Raw genomic sequence first — 17,118 nt, forward strand, 5'->3', positions numbered from 1 at the left:
TGAAATCGTGTTATCACATGTGGTATCAGAGAAAAACATCATTCTGATATCGATCCATTACTGAATTCGATTACAGATTCATCAAATTTCAAAATCAAAACCGTTTCTCTTCAGGACATTTTTTCTTCATTCTTCGCCTATCAAATCTCATAAAATCATAATTTTTTGTTCACCAATATATTCGTGATAGCTTAAAACATAATCCTGTCAAGTTTCAAGTTCCAATTCGATCTAAATCTCGAGTTTGAATCTTGGCATTTTGGCGCGATTTTTGGGTTTCGAATCTGTTGTGTTTTGTGTCATAGTGCCAGTACTGAAGCTGGTGAGCAAATGATTGAAGAGTTTGAAGATGTGGTGGATAGGGGGAATGTTGACAAGGGCAAGAAGATTGCAACTGATGAATCTGCCCAGCTCTCCACTGATATACCTTTATTAAAAATTGGCAAACGTGACATACTTCCTCCAGTATCTGAAAGTGAAAGTAAAAAACTAGAAAGGACTAGTAATGAAATAAAAGAAAGAAAAAAACAAAGACAAGCTAACCAGTCAGTTGCCAGGTTACAACTTCAAAGATTAAAGTTGTTGGATGTAAGTGATGCCAAGTTGTTGGGCATGTCACTGGAACAATACCTGAAGGTAAAAAATGATGTCAAGATAGTGAGCATTTTGAATGAGATGCTTGCTATAGAACTGGACAAAACCCATCGACAAAACCCATCATCAAAAACTCTTTCATTTCATAATCCAAGACCAATTTATACCCAAAACCCTAATTTGGCTCTAAGAACCCATTTTTATCTCAAAGCTACTTAAGGTTGACCAAAAACAAGATTAATAACATTAAATGATGATTTTGAGTTAGAAATTACTTACCAAAACCTCCACCAAGTGCTAAACCCGATTTTTGAGCAAAAAGGAAGATTCTTGCACTTTGAAGATCCAAACTTTTGATATGTGCTAAAGATGTTGATAATGATGATGTTGCTAATATAAATCTTGTTCAAACAACAATTAGTAGTGCTAGAATTTAGTGAGAGAGTGAAGATGTGTGTTTTTGATATTCTTGGATTTCAGAGAGAGAGAGATGAAAAGATAGAATGAAATGAATTGATGGAAAAGGTGGAAGAAAGGGGAGGGGATAAGGTTGGGTCCACTAGTTGGGTCTTGGGTATGGGTTATGGGTCATGGGTTAAATCATAGATAACCCATCAACGATTCTAATTAAATTACACATTATTTAGCATCGTATATCTAATTAAAACGACCAAATCAATCACGACAAATACATCGAACACAAATTAGGCCACAATAAACTCGATCATATATTATTAACTAGTTTATTTATTCAAATCATACATATAGTCAAACGGCCAACCAATTCAATTTTTCACAAATGTTACATATACACCTTGAACTCGATCATATACTAATTAATTAGTATTAATTAGTAGAAGGTGCACAATATTAACGGGTCCACAAAAGTCAAATTTCACGATGTTACAATATATATATATATATATATGTATATATATATAGATCATAGAAAAAGAATAATATTTATAAATATTTAGGTATCATTAGTCATGCTTTAACATATTTGAGAGTATATGTTATATATTTGTAAATTTTTATTTTATTATTTGCATCAGTTGTAATTGACTATTTTTTATATTATAATAAACTATGCATAATAATGTAATTATCAGTTAATTTTAGTTTACGTTCTCAGTTAGTCTCGCATAACATGCGAAAAAGAGGAAGTTGGAGGTACACTTGGCACCCTAATCTTTCTTTTTAGTCCTAAATCCAACTCTTCATTAATTTGAAGCGCTCACTTTTCTTTTCTTTTTTCCTAAAACTTTTTATCTTTTATTTACATATTAAATAAATAATTATTTTTAATATATATTTTATTTTTATTTCTTTAATAAATTAATCCTTTCTTTTCTAAAACTTCTCACTTGCTTTTTCTAGAAAATGCACAAATCTATCAATTTAACTTCAACTCATAAAAGTATGTTTTATACGTTTTAATAAGAATGAACATGGAATAAGCTACATAGATTCATTACGTTCGAAAACCATAAATATAAAATATTGTTGTTTTTTATTTACTTTTTAAATAAATAATTATATTCAAAACCCTATCATACATGTTTTTTTATCAAAACAAATCTTCAGGTATATAATATTCTTAAAACTCTCAATAAATTATTATATATACAACCTAAATTTTCATTAATCATTCTTATTCCTATTATCCATCTCTTTTCTATCTTAAATTGACAAATTAACTTTAGGAAACTTCTCAAAAAAAAAACATACGGTTTTTTTATACTACTTTAATTTTAATTTTGATACTTTGTTCGTGTTTGTTTTTTATTTCATTAATTGTTAAGTTATTGTCATTTTTCATCTATTTTAATTTAGTTTGTCGGTAAATGTAGTTTGATTATGGCTTAGTTTTCTACTACAAAAGGTTTATTCTTTTAAATTTATTTTGTTCATGTTTTGTTATTTTTCATCTGTTTTCTAACTTTATTTTTTTTCTAGATTTTCTTTTTATTTTTCTCTATTAAATAGATAATTATATCTATCATAAATCTTTTCTTATCATAACAAATCTCTTTAAATTTAAAGATATATACTAACCTTAAAACTCTCACAAAAACTTATTATATATAAAACTTAAATAAATTTTTATTAATCATTTTTCATCATTCATTTCATTTCTATCTTTTAAAAAAATCATGGTCATATAACTTTTCAACAGAATAAACATAACTTTTTTATATCACTTAAATTTAATTTTTGGTATTTTGTTCATGTTTGTTCATTATTTGATATTGAATTGTTATGTTATTGTTATTTTTCAACTCTTTTAATTTATTTTGTTGTCAATTGTAGGTTGATCATGACTTCTTCTTATATCAAAGATTTTATTCTTTTAAATTTATTTTGCTCGCTATTTACATCTTTCTTTTTTAAATTTAGAAGATGACATATATTTTGTTATATTTTGTTAGATGAAAAGAAGACAACGTTGGTTCATGTTAAAAGTTTGAACCCAATACATGTTAATCATCATCTAACACATGTTATCATTTTGACTCCCTTTGATATATATATATATATATATATATATATATAGACTACCCGTCCATCTGACGGGGCTGAAAACTAGTATCTATCTATACTATAACTAAAAGAGCAGGTTGAGGATACACTTAACACCCTATAAAACTCTTTTAAGCCATAACACTCTCTCATAATTATTTTAGAGCTCTCTCCCAATTTTTAGATTTGTTTTTATTATTTATTTCTTTATTACACGCTAGTCGTTACTCCTATTATTTTGTTATGTTATATCTTAGACATCATTTATCATTTTATCACATGTTCATTCTAAATATTTTGTGCAATTTTCATCTTTCTATATAACTAAGAGAGAATAGTTTTTATTAGTTGGCAATTATAAATAAATGTCATGTAAGAATTTTCATTATATGTCATACTTATATTAATTTTTTAATTTTAAGCATTCTTTTTAAAATTATTCTTTATCTTAATTATCATAAACTAATAATAAAAAAGTAAAAATCAATCTATTTTATTCCATTGTCTATTTTCTTTGTAGTTAACAATGCGTTTTATGTGATGTTGGATTGTTTCACATGTTTAACCTTTGAGGTTTTGTAGATAGATACCCGAAGTTGATTTCATGTTTGGTACAATAGCAAAAGACTTCAATTTATCTATGAAATTAAAAATATTTAGTAATCTTTCTATACTATTTTCTAATTAATTCATGTATGAGGTATTGTTTACTTCTACTTATTATATTATTACCTTCTAACAGACGGGTTTAATCTAGTATTCAATAAAATCAGAAGATTTCATAATAGCTATAATTATATTTAAAACTTTATCATAATATTTTGTCTATCAAAACAAATATTTAAATTTTAAACATATATAATGTCTTTGGAACTCTCCCATTAAATTATCATATATACAACTTAATTTTTTATTAATCATTCTCATTCATATTATTCCTCTTCTCCATATCTTTGATAAATAAATTAACTAAGTTCAGTAAATTTCTCAACAAAAAAAAATATACGGGTTTTTTTATATCACTTTCATTTTATTTTTGGTATTTTGTTCATGTTTGTTTATTATTTGATATTGAATTGTTATATTATTGTTATTTTTTATCTTTTTTAATTTAATTCGTTGTGAATTATAGTTTGATTATGGTTTTTTTTTCTACTACAAAAGAGTTTATTTTTTTAAATTTGTTTTGTTCATATTTTATTAATTTTCACCTGTTTTGTTATTTATTATTCTGATATATATTTTAGCATTATCCGTTCATCGGACGGGCCTGTAAAATAATTATATATATATATATTTATATATATCTACTATACTATATATTAGATAAAAATTAGTTAATAAATATTTTGAGTTGCTTATAAGATTAAAAACAAAAAATAATGTTATGTGGTCTGCGTGGTTCTACATTTATAACGGCCTAAAATTGGTCAAATTGTGAAAACTGATGTGACGATTAGTTGGGGTTCAGCTGGTTCTGCATTCTTCAACCATACCCGATGTTCTAATTGTATAAAAGATTATTAACGTATTATTATATGTGTAAAACCATCTCACTTTGGTGGGATGGACACCAACTGTCACGTACTCCTTGAGAAAACCTAGGTTCGAATCTTGTCAAAGACAAGATTAAATTATGACTAAATTATTTTGATACTATTTTTGCAGGGCTTATATGGATACCAAAATTCCAAAAAGATACATGGCCTAAAAGTCCTATCAATTTACCTTTATTATATGTGTCACTGTCGGCTGATGACACATCAAGCGTATAGCTTACACAACTATATTTCTATAAATACTTATTGAGTTCCACCATATCTGTTCATGAAGTCATAATTCATAAACACCCCAAAAGTCCCCAATGAGATCCCAGCTTCACATTTTCTGACTTCAGTTCCACCATCTCTCACTCCAAAGAAAGTTAAATTTCATACCATATCAAAGCAATTAAGTTTGTACGTGTTTTAGCCATGGAAGTATTGATGGTTTTTACCATGTTATTAACTTTATTCTTGTCATTTTTGCTCTCTCTTTTCTTCCATTTTCGACGTAAAAACTACTCGAAACGACTCCCGCCTGGTTCTTTAGGACTCCCATTTATAGGCCAAAGTTTCGATCTACTTAAGGCTTTGAAATCCGACAAGATAGAAGAATGGTTTCATGAACGAATAGCTAAACATGGTCCTGTATGGAAAGTCAATGTCTTAGGATACCCGACCGTTGTTTTAAATGGTCTCGCAGCAAATAAGTTTGTATATAGTAATAGTGATGGAATCACACTCGCTAATACACATCCTCCTTCAATGAGTAGGATTCTTGGTTTCAAAAATATAGTCGAGTTGACAGGCGACGATTATAAACGAGTTAAAGCATCCATGGTTTCGTTTTTGAAGATTGACATGTTGAAACAATATGTTGCAAAAGTAGACGATGAAATCCAACACCATCTTCAAATGTATTGGCATGGTAAAAATGAAGTCAAGGTACTGCTTAAAGCTATTTAAAAACTAATCTATAATACAATATAAAAATTATACCCTTTATTGAAGAGTTAACATTTTTGGTACATGCGAAACTATCAGTTTACCCTTAATGAATTAATTTACACAATTATTCAATTATCTTCTAAAGTATATTCACTACTCTTTTAAATCAAATATCTTTATGTCAAATACCTACATCCGTCGATACCACCACATCACTGTCACTATCATCGTCGCCGCATTGCACGGATACCATACTCGTTAACAATAATACATAATCCTGTCAAAGGCAAGATACAAGAGAGTTGAAATGTAAACAGTTTTACTCTATACTAAAAACTAATCATGTTCTTATATATCCTTTTAGTTTTTGCATTCTTAATTTTCTTTTCATATAACACTAATGATATAGGTGCAACCCTTAATGAAGACTTTGACTTTTGATGTAATATGTTCGCTATTGTTTGGGATTGAAAGAGGACCTAAAAGAGAACAATTGTTACCGCTTTTTGAAGTTATGCTTCTAAGTGTTTTAGCAATTCCAATCAACTTTCCCTTCTCTAAGCTTAATCGTGGGCTTAAAGCAAGGATGAAATTGGTAAACATAGTTGAAGAACTTTTGCGTCAGAAAAGGGAGTCGGTTCAAGATGAAACGAACCCTCAGAAAGATCTCATAACCTCATTTCTCAACAGTCATGATGATGATAACGGAACAAGGATGTCCGATGAGGAGATCATTGACAACATTGTTCTTGTGATGGTAGCAGGATATGACACAACCTCTACCTTCCTCACTTTATTCATTAGGCTTTTGGCAAACAATGAATCTATCTATTCTGATATACTCCGAGGTAATTTCTTTATGGGTTTAGCATAGCTGCAGTCGACTGCAGCCATTTTGGCTGCAGCAAGGTGAAAATCAGGGGGCGTTTGTATATTTGTAATTTAAAAAGATTAAGATGTAATTTTTTGTTAAGAACTGCGCATGCAGTTAGCTGTATAAATCATTTTCCCTTTCTTTATTTGTGTTTTAATAAATGTTCATAAACTTTTGGGTGAAAAATGCACTCTCTTTGTGTAAACTAGAAAGAATTTTTCTGTATGTAGATCATAATGACTTGAACTTCACTTTACATGTATATAATTTTGATATTATAGAGCATGAAGAAATATCCAAGAGTAAATCACCAGGGGAAGCTCTTACATGGGAAGATCTTGCCAAGATGACGTACACATGGAGAGTAGCAAGTGAAGTGCTAAGGTTAAATGCTCTTGGTGTTTTAACTTTTCGACGAGCTGCTCGAGATATCGAGTATGAAGGATACGTAATTCCCAAAGGATGGCAAGTATGTCAAAGAAACCCCAAACTAATAAATACTTATATGCATAAGTAGATCGTTAATATACATATATCTATCTATCTATCTATATATATATATATAAAAGAATTGCTAACAAATGCCTTTGGGGCATCTTTTTACCAGCATTTATTATCTTAAATATTCTATATTTATACCTCACTTGTACTAACTATACTAAATTTATATTATTATTCCCATTTTAACCTTCCCAATTCAGATTTTTGTTTCATTTATATATAATTATTTTGTTATTTCCATTTCATGATTTTTCTAACCGTTCCTTTTATGTACTAAACAAAATATTTTAATTAATAAAATTATTACTATGACCTTTCTTGTTAAAAGATAAAATATTTATATATATATAAGTAGGTATTTTACCCCACGCGATGTGCGGCTAGTTAAAAAGGTTATTTTATGCATTAGTAAATAGTTATTCTATAGGTTTATTATGAAGAAATTGATTATGTTATAGTTAATGGTTAATTCCTGGATCACTCTGGTTGCCTTTTGTCTTTTCCAACTTGTAGATATCACATTCACTTAACCTACTATATTGTTTACATACGCCTTCTCACAACATTTAACCTAAGATATTTTGATATCATCAACATCATTTGTATAGCCATAAATGGCGTAAGAATATATTCACCTGATAGATTAACACTACAACAAATCAAACGTAAATAGATAATTTAACATGATGTCTATTCATTAAACTTAATAATATCTACAAAGCAAAAAGCTAAACATGACAATAATTTAGTCATAAAATACATATATATACAATACGAATAAGTAAGAACCAATAAGATAAATAAGAGAAAATCATTATGGTTTTTGCTTTCAGTTATGCTGAAGATATGAAAGAAATACCATATATAGTGACTGGAAAAAAAATCTCAAACACAATAAAGAAATAAAGTATTTTACCCCCGTCAATAACAAACTCATTTGTAAAACTCAAGTAACTGTTATTATCATTATATAATAAACTTTGTTTTATGGCTAGAATAACAACCAATTTTGGTTACTTTATTTTATGTGTTTCGCCGAAGAAGGAGAGGAACACCAAAGTTAATTTGTCATATAAAATCTAATAATATTTCAAATAATTTCTAATATTTGATATATTTTTAAAAGTTATATATATGTATTTTAAATAATATTTATTTTTGTCAAAAATATCATTGCCAAATTATTAGATGTATTGGACGTCATTTTCTTTAATATGGTTTTTGATATGTTTTTTTAAATCTAGTTTTGATTTAATATTTTATATTATATTTAATAAAATAAATTAGATTGGTTTGAGAAAATATAAAGGTTATAAGATAAATATTGTAAAAAAAAATGTGGAGATATCACGTAGGATAAAATCCTATGTGGCAATATTTAAAGTTAGCTTTAGGTTGAAAGAAGACTTTAGAAGCTAGGATTCTTACTATTTTAATATATAAATATATATTTTACTCGCGCGATGCGCGATAGTTTAAAATAATATAAGTAAATTAAAAAAGTTTGGATATAACAATTAATTGACGATTAGTAAAAGTAGAAATATATATATCTATATATATATATAATTGTTAAAACACTAGTTATTTTATGAGTAGTTATCGGTATCGGTTTTACCAGTACTACTGGTTTTACCGGCTGGTATGACTGGTATGGTTATTTTAATATATACATATTATACTAATAAAATGCTAAAAAACTTACAATTCAATGACAATAGTCAAATACAATTATTATCCACTCAAAAATAATATGAGTATTTGGTTCTAAATAGGTATCATAATAAAGTTTAAGTCTTAAAATTCACAAACAACAAAAACTAACATTAAAGTATAATAAAATGTTTTAAATAAACATCCAAAATCACGATATATGCATGTGATACAACACCTAATGATGAATACAAAAAGGAGTGAACGATGCAAATTAGTGCAAACAAAACATAACCAAAATTATCGTCAAATACGTCATAAGTAAAAGACAAAAAAGTGATTCAATATAAATAAATAAACATGTTAACAATATTTGGTTCATACTGAGATAATAATGAGTATATGAAATTACAAATAACATCCTGAAAGTAATTAACACCCACATCCAAATTTATTTAGTTATTAATGGAAAATTGCAACGATAGATAAAATACGGAAAAAAAAAATCATATGGAAAGGAGACCAACGACGATGATGATGAATTAATAGAAAAAAAAAGAGTTTAAAAGAAAGAATATACTTAAGGTTAATAAAAACAGAAGGAGGATTTGAAAATAAATAAAATGTTGTTACTAAAGAATAATGATGGGAAAGGATCAGAAACAAAGAAAATGAAGATTTGCAAGTATATATCGACTTTTTAAAAGATTTTTTAGATGTATTTATAATTAAAAAGATTAAAATAATTGTGAAAATCTATGGAGATGCCACATAGGATAAATCATATGTAGCAATTTTTTAAAATAATTTTGAGTTTTAAGGATGCTTTAGAAGACTCGGTTAATTACTGTTTTAATAATTATATATATATATATATGTTTTAGATAAAATAAAACAAGTATTAAAGTAAAACAAATAAATCAATAAGTTTTTAAAATCACTGTGCACCATGAAAATTATTATGCATCAATTGTTTCGTGAATCTTTGTGCATCAGTTTAACCATGATCTAAAGGTCAAGATTTTGTCTTATTTGTTTTACTTTAATACTTGTTTACAATACCCATCCCCTATATATGTATATATAAATGTCTTATATCTTATTATAAAAGTAGCACGTTATTTGGACAATGCGGCGGTAGTTGTAGCGACGATGATGTGGTGGTGGGGCGAAAATAATATGAAAGGTGCCAAAAATAATATTTATTTGAACAAACCAAAAAAAATGAAAACTAGTTGGACATGACAAAGATGAAAGGACAATTGACCTCTTAAAATCTGTAATTTATTTATTTGATTAAAGAAAGGGTAAAATGGGAAGTAAAAATAAAAACAATATACTAAATGCAAATAAGTTATAAACATGGAAATTTGTAGATAATAAATGTTGGTAAAATGATGCCCCTGGGGCATTTGTTAGCTTTTCTCCTATAAGAAAATGTTCAAATGAGAACTATTTAAATTGGAAGAACAATGAGAACCTTTTAATTATAACTTGGTGTTCATATATGAATAGTCTATATGAACAAATTCATGCACATGAATTTTTTTTTATGTTCTAGTTTTAGTTAATAGTTAAGTTATAAAGAAAGATTAGTCAAAAATCAAGTGTCAAGTTATAACTAATATTACCTATGTTCATATATATGAATGATTCTCAAAGGAACCTTTTATATATATAAATATAACATGATGTGTTTCCAGGTAATGTTGTCTTCGACCGTGACGCATATGGATGATAGCATTTTTCAAAACCCAACAGTTTTTGATCCGGCTCGATTTGATAAAACAATACATCCACCACCACCACCTTTCAGCTTGGTGGGGTTTGGAGGTGGGGCAAGGATGTGTCCTGGTATGGAGTTTGCGAAAATGGAAACTTTAGTCTTGATTCATCGATTGGTGACACAGTTCAAGTGGGAGCTTTTTAACAAAGAAGAAGCTTTCAAAAGAATCCCATTGCCAGAATTTGATCAAGGGTTATTTGTTCAGATCAAACCACTTAAATAAACATTTGTGTCGTCAAATAAAACTTGAATGTTGGGAGGAAACATTAAGTATTAAAGCCATGCTTCAACTTATAGACTTGGCACTTGTGGGTTCAGTTAAAATGTCGTGTGCTAGCTTGAAAAGTTAATAATGAAAAATTTGGATTCACAAACCCTATATATTATACATAAAAGTTATGAGCTTTCTTAATTCCCACTATTGGACTTCCTTTGTTTGTTTTGTTACATTAGGATTAACATTTTTAAACTGATTCATCAATATAAATAGACGTATGCTTGCATGATACAATGAGAACCAGTGGTGACGACCATGAATGCTGGCGGCGGTGACGGTGGTGAAAGTGGCGGATGGTGGCGTCAGCGGTTCTAGCGATAACAGTGTAGTTATTAATATAAAAGTAAATATAAAAAGGGATAATGCGGCTTACTTAAATGGTTGAGGGATTTAATTAGTAGATAATACATTTAAGGTATTATGAGTGTATTAATTTGGAGAGATAAAATAAAATAATTCTCAGATTTTTTATGAAGTAGGACGATACGACATTGTATTTTACAATTACTTCTAAATTACATGTATGTCTGAAATAAAACCCATGATTCTCAAAAATAGTACATAATCTAATGTAACAAACAAGCTAAAATCAAGATATTAGGAGAGGATTTTTGTAATCATTAACTTGCATAAATTGTTTTTTACTTTTCATATCAAAAACCTACTGATCTGTGTTGGTGGAGGGGATGTTGACTTGGAGATCTGAGATCGAGTCTTCATTCCTCATGGTATCGGACATTAGCGTGTCACCAATGATTGATAAAGAAAATAGTGTGGCATGGTGTCTTCTGCTTGTAATCTTTCTGTCCGTAGGCTACAACCTACAGCCGCCAAAAACAATGTGTCGAATAATATATTACGAGGTTGCCGATGTCGGCTGGATAGATGTATTAACCTAAGCAGTGGCTTGAGGCCACCAAAGCTCAATTTTAATTAGTTTTGGGCTCCTAATTAGACTTATCATTGCTTTTAATATCAATAAATTAATAAACTCTTTCATCAGACATCTTATTTTTGTTTTAGACTTATAAATTAATTAATAAATTATATTGGGCTTGTAAGGTAGTATCATAAGTTTTTTGTTGCTTTTCTCTAAGAAACCCAACAGACAGTTTGAGTTTGGAGTTTAAAAGTAACCTACGAATATTCCATTTTCCAATCTAATATTCTTTTTATTATTGTCTTTGAGGCTTTGTCATATATATATATATTTTTTTTTTATCTTTTTGTAACTTCAACTAATTAATCACACAATTTATAAACTTTTTAATTTGTTTTTGCCTGTTCCAAACTTTGATAAAGGATTAGACTTTTTGTTAGAGACTTTGACAACGAGGCCTTCAAATTTAGATCCGCTTAAAGTTACCGAAAAGGTTAAGACGGCCTTGTTGCCGAATATGTGTCGAATATATATGATCTCCTAAAAATCCCTCACGATATTAATTGCTGCCGACTAAAAATTAATAAAAGGCTCCCTATTAATGTAAGCTGCTCAAGATTATATATGTGCCGAACTGCCGACTTTTACATCTTCATGCCATGATAGCCGCCAAACCAAGCCCAAAACAGATGGAAGATGGGCCTTCTATTGTTGTACGAGATGTTGGGCTTTTCATTTCCTTGTGTCTAATGTGAGTCCAAATAAAGATAGTGTTGGGCTGGACTTGAAAGTAATTCACGGCTCAAAGGAAACAGCACACAATTCTTCAAATAAAATGGAGTCTCCATATTTTCCATGTACACAACTAAACAAGCAGCTAGAAGTAAAAAGTCCAATCTCAATGAAGCATAAAACGTTGTGACTTCACTCAATCACCATTTTAAGCCATAATTTAGCTTTTTAGCTCAAACCTGAAATACACAAAACATATATTAAAATAGACATATTCTTATAAAAAAAATTAATTTATATAATTATTTTTAAACCATTTAATATATATCTAATTATGAGTTATCACTTACTTTTAAAACTTTAAAACAACACTAACAAGTCATTTAAAATTACAACTAACTCCAGTCAATTCAAATCAACCTGTTACACAACTTATTTTTTAAAAAATGACTCTTTTACCTAGACGAATGAATCATGGCCAAGTAAGCTCATTTTGTAATTCTTAATAGAAAAGCGAAACAAATAGAAATACCGAAGTTACAAATATGAAAAATTACCATTTTGGTACTTTGGTTTCAATTCTTGCAAACCAACAAAAATTGATATTAATTTCGATCTCACATGAAATTCGATTCTACTTTCCGGTATTGAAATCGAGACGGGATATTCGCATTAGTGTTAAAATGATAATGTTGCCAATTGGAAGAAAGTAAAGTAATAGTTTGAAAGAGTATTAACGAATAACAAATTATAATATGTGTCACTGTCCTAACCACATCTGGCATATGGCTTTCACAAATGAAATGATATTTCTATACTTATTGACTTCCACCATCTCTCTCCATCTTCACATTTTTTGACTTCAATTCCATCATTTCTCTCTACAAATTAAGAAATTGAATTTCTTACCATGTAGATATATACATATCAAAGCAGTGTAGTTTGTACGTGTTTTAGCCATGGAAGTATTGATGGTTTTTACCATGTTATTAACATTATTCTTGTCATTTTTGCTCTCTATTTTCTTCCATTTTCGACGTAAAAACTACTCTAAACAACACCCTCCTGGTTCTTTAGGACTACCATTGATCGGGCAAAGTTTCGACCTACTTAAAGCCTTAAAAGCCGACAAGGTAGAAGAATGGTTCCAAAAACGAATAGCTAAATATGGTCCAATATGGAAAGTCAATGTCTTTGGGTACCCAACCGTTGTTTTACATGGTCTAGCAGCAAATAAGTTTGTATATAGTACTTGTGATGGAAACACACTCACTAACACACAACCTCCTTCAATGAGTAGGATCTTTGGTTTGAAAAATATACTCGAGTTGACGGGTGATGATCATAAACGAGTTAGAACATCCATGGTTTCGTTTTTGAAGATTGACGTTTTGAAACAATATGTTGCAAAAGTAGACGATGAAATCCAAAACCATCTTCAAATATATTGGCATGGTAAAAATGAAGTCAAGGTATTCCCTATAAAGTTATATTAAAACTAAACTAATAAACAACAATATACATTATCGTGTCAAAAAGTACACGAGAAAACTGAAATGTAAACAGTTATAGCTCTATCTGCGTATAAAAAGCTAATCATGTTCATATATTTGCCTTTTGTTTTTGCATTCTCCATATTCTATACATCCAACATTAATAATGATATAGGTGCAACCCTTAATGAAGATTTTGACCTTCAACGTGATCTGTTCGCTACTATTTGGGATCGAAAGAGGGCCTAAAAGAGATCAACTGTTACCACTTTTTGAAGTTATGATTGCAAGTGTTTTAGCAATACCAATTAATTTGCCATTCTCTACATTTAATCGCGGGCTTAAAGCAAGGATGAAATTGGTGAAGATGCTTGAAAAACTTTTGTGTGAGAAAAGGGAGGCGGTTCGTGATCAAGAGAAGCAAGCGAACCCTCGAAGAGATCTTATAACCTCATTTCTCAACATCCATGGTGATGATAGCAGAACAATGATGTCAGATGAGGAGATCATTGACAACATTGTTCTTGTGATGGTCGCAGGATATGATACAACCTCTGCCCTCCTCACTTTCTTCATCAGGCTTTTGGCAAACAATGAATCTATCTATTTTGATATACTCCAAGGTAATTATCTTTAGTAGGATAATCATCTTTATTTGTGTTTAACAGTTTTTATGGATTGCAATTGTTAGTCTGGTATTGGTCTTAGAACTAGTCCAAACAATATAATAATATTATAAATGAATTAGTTATACACTATTTTATATATAGTTATACCTTCATAATTAAATATTTTGTATAAATGAGAACAAGCATGAACAAAACTAAGGTGCTAGATTGAATTTGAAAAATTTCTTGAAATGGTAAATTTTATCATCATCTTTGTCAAATAAGTTTTCAGCCAAAACAATTTATGAAATAGGGTAATCCGGCATTACCAAGGCCGGACTCGCTATTTTTAAGCGAGATCGGCGTTGCCAAAGCCGGACTCGCTATTTTTAAGCAGGGTTGCCAAAGCCGGACTCAAGGCGTGTGTCAGGTTTAAATACAGAGAGGACGAGCGCAGAAATGAGCAGGTGGCAAGGTCTAGCATAGACATGACTTGACAAGTGGCTTCATAGACATGACTTGACAAATTTATGACAAAAGTCACATGAAAGTTTTCATAGTTTTAAGTTATATGTACATGCAGTGCTATCATTCATAATCACGCATACTATCACTACATCTATTATTTTCAAAAGCAAACATACCATCATCAATAACTCTTATTTTCAATACGAAATGGCATCTGTTAATGTTACTTGTGTACCAAAAGTTCCAGGATTGTTGTGGTGACAAACTGAAAATACCCATCGCTCATACAATATTTTCCATGAACGCCCAGTGAGTGTACCAAGATGTCGATCAGGTGATGGAGGAGTCAAGCAAGAACTTGCCGGGTTAATCCAAAGGAATGCCATCTGTCAGAAGGTCATGATGCTTCAGGAATGCTGGGTTTGAGGGTGTACTGATGTCAGTGGTCCACAAAGTCGATCATGCTCTCATTATCGCGTTGGTTGAAAGATGGCGTCCCGAGATAAACGCGTTCCATTTGCCAATTGGTGAAGCAACTGTTACCCTGCAAGATGTGTAGGTGATTTGGGGTTTACCTGTAGATGGACTAGCTGTGACGGGTGATTTGGGGTTTACCTATAGATGTACTCGTCCTCTCTGTGCTTTTTCTTTCTCTCTGACACACCTCCAGACCGGTTTTGACAACGCCGGTCTCGGTCTAAACCTGACACACGCCTCGAGTCCGGCTTTGGCAATGCTGGTCTCGCTTAAAAATAGCGAGTCCGGCTTTGGCAACGCCGATCTCCCTTAAAAATAGCGAGTCGGCAATGCCGGATTACCCTATTTCATAAATTGTTTTGGCTGAAAACTTGTTTGACAAAAATGATGGTAAAATTTACCATTTCAAGAAATTTTTCATTGAATTTCAATATACAAGTCTAAGTAGTTACACAAGAGAAACCACTTAGGTGGGCGATACATTGAGAAGGACTTGCACCTTTAATCAGACAAAGATATCAAAGTTATAAATGAGCTTAAATTTCATTATAATTATCAATGTTCATACATCCCATTGGGTACAACAAAAGAAAAATTTATGTATGTAGTAGACCTAAATGGCTTGAACTTCACTTTACATATATATAACTTTGATATCGTAGAGCATGAAGAAATATCCAAGACTAAATTACCAGGGGAAGCTCTCACATGGGAAGATCTTGCCAAGATGAAGTGCACATGGAGTGTGGCAAGTGAAGTGCTAAGAGTAAATACTCCTGCTGTTTTATCCTTTCGACGAGCTGCTCGAGATATCGAGTACCGAGGATATGTAATTCCCAATGGATGGCAAGTATGTCTAAGAAACCACACTTACTAATAGATATACTTAGATACAAAAGTATTGTTATTATTGTTAATATAACATGATGTGTTTCCATTAGGTAATGTTGTCTGCAACCATGACACATATGGACGATAGCATTTTTCAAAACCCAACCATGTTTGATCCGACCCGATTTGATAAAAACATACATCCAAAACCACCACCTTTCAGTTTGTTGGCATTTGGAGCGGGGGCAAGGATGTGTCCTGGTATGGAGTTTGCGAAAATGGAAACTTTAGTCATGATTCATCGATTAGTGACACGGTTTAAGTGGGAGCTTTTTAACAAAGAAGAAGCATTCAAAAGAATCCCAATGCCAGAATTTGATCAAGGGTTGTTTGTTCATATCAAACCAGTTTAAAAACATTTGGTGTCAAACAAACTTGAATGTTGGGAGGAAATGCTTAAAGCTGAAACCATAATTGCTTCAACTGATAGCCTTGTAAACTTATCAATGACAATGGGCTTTCTTACCGTATTATACCCCAATATTTACATATTTAGAGTATTTTACATGATATTTGTTGATGAATATAGTTAAACAATTCTTTTTTATTTTTATCTTTATGATCTGTTTTTGGATTGTCAGATAGTACTTATTTAAGATGAGAAAACAAGATGCTTAAGCAAAATTTTAAACAATAAAAAAAAAAAAATACAAGTAATGAATATAGTCTAAACATCAACAAATATACGTGATCGCTAGTAACCACCACCATGTGGTGTGTTGGTGAAAGGAGCCTGGTTGGATCAAGAAGATAATTAATACCTTTTGTCTTTGGAGACAGGAGTTAAGGGTTCGATTCTCATCCTATCAAAGGTCGGAGGTCTTTTTCAATCATTTAGATGGAACCTAAAAGCAGCTTCTTTACCTGGGTAT

The 17,118-nt window shown here is 30.4% G+C and overlaps 2 protein-coding genes across 2 annotated transcripts; both read left to right on the forward strand.

Annotated features, from left to right (window-relative positions):
• The first annotated feature begins 4,960 nt into the window (after positions 1 to 4,960).
• Positions 4,961 to 10,794, forward strand: LOC122589422 (taxadiene 5-alpha hydroxylase-like). The gene is made up of 4 exons (XM_043761716.1): positions 4,961 to 5,603; positions 6,016 to 6,454; positions 6,762 to 6,949; positions 10,338 to 10,794. Exons 1-4 carry the CDS (start codon positions 5,091 to 5,093, stop codon positions 10,641 to 10,643), a joined length of 1,446 nt encoding a protein of 481 aa, XP_043617651.1. The 5' UTR covers positions 4,961 to 5,090; the 3' UTR covers positions 10,644 to 10,794.
• A 2,474-nt stretch (positions 10,795 to 13,268) lies between these two features.
• Positions 13,269 to 16,599, forward strand: LOC122586414 (cytochrome P450 716B1-like). Its single transcript, XM_043758409.1, has 4 exons — positions 13,269 to 13,781; positions 13,978 to 14,425; positions 16,018 to 16,205; positions 16,297 to 16,599. Exons 1-4 carry the CDS (start codon positions 13,269 to 13,271, stop codon positions 16,597 to 16,599), a joined length of 1,452 nt encoding a protein of 483 aa, XP_043614344.1.
• Positions 16,600 to 17,118: the final 519 nt, after the last annotated feature.

The sequence above is a fragment of the Erigeron canadensis genome, chromosome 2 (genome assembly GCF_010389155.1).
Source record: "Erigeron canadensis isolate Cc75 chromosome 2, C_canadensis_v1, whole genome shotgun sequence".
NCBI classification, from domain to species: domain Eukaryota; kingdom Viridiplantae; phylum Streptophyta; class Magnoliopsida; order Asterales; family Asteraceae; genus Erigeron; species Erigeron canadensis.

Bases quoted from the DNA above. Each gene is read 5' to 3' on its own strand.
- LOC122589422 (XM_043761716.1), top strand. From the start codon at position 5,091: ATGGAAGTATTGATGGTTTTTACCATGTTATTAACTTTATTCTTGTCA. The intron at 6,455-6,761 runs GTAATTTCTTTA...TTGATATTATAG, and splicing joins CTATTCTGATATACTCCGAG to AGCATGAAGAAATATCCAAG. The intron at 6,950-10,337 runs GTATGTCAAAGA...ATGTGTTTCCAG, and splicing joins TAATTCCCAAAGGATGGCAA to GTAATGTTGTCTTCGACCGT.
- LOC122586414 (XM_043758409.1), top strand. From the start codon at position 13,269: ATGGAAGTATTGATGGTTTTTACCATGTTATTAACATTATTCTTGTCA. The intron at 13,782-13,977 runs GTATTCCCTATA...ATAATGATATAG, and splicing joins ATGGTAAAAATGAAGTCAAG to GTGCAACCCTTAATGAAGAT. The intron at 14,426-16,017 runs GTAATTATCTTT...TTGATATCGTAG, and splicing joins CTATTTTGATATACTCCAAG to AGCATGAAGAAATATCCAAG.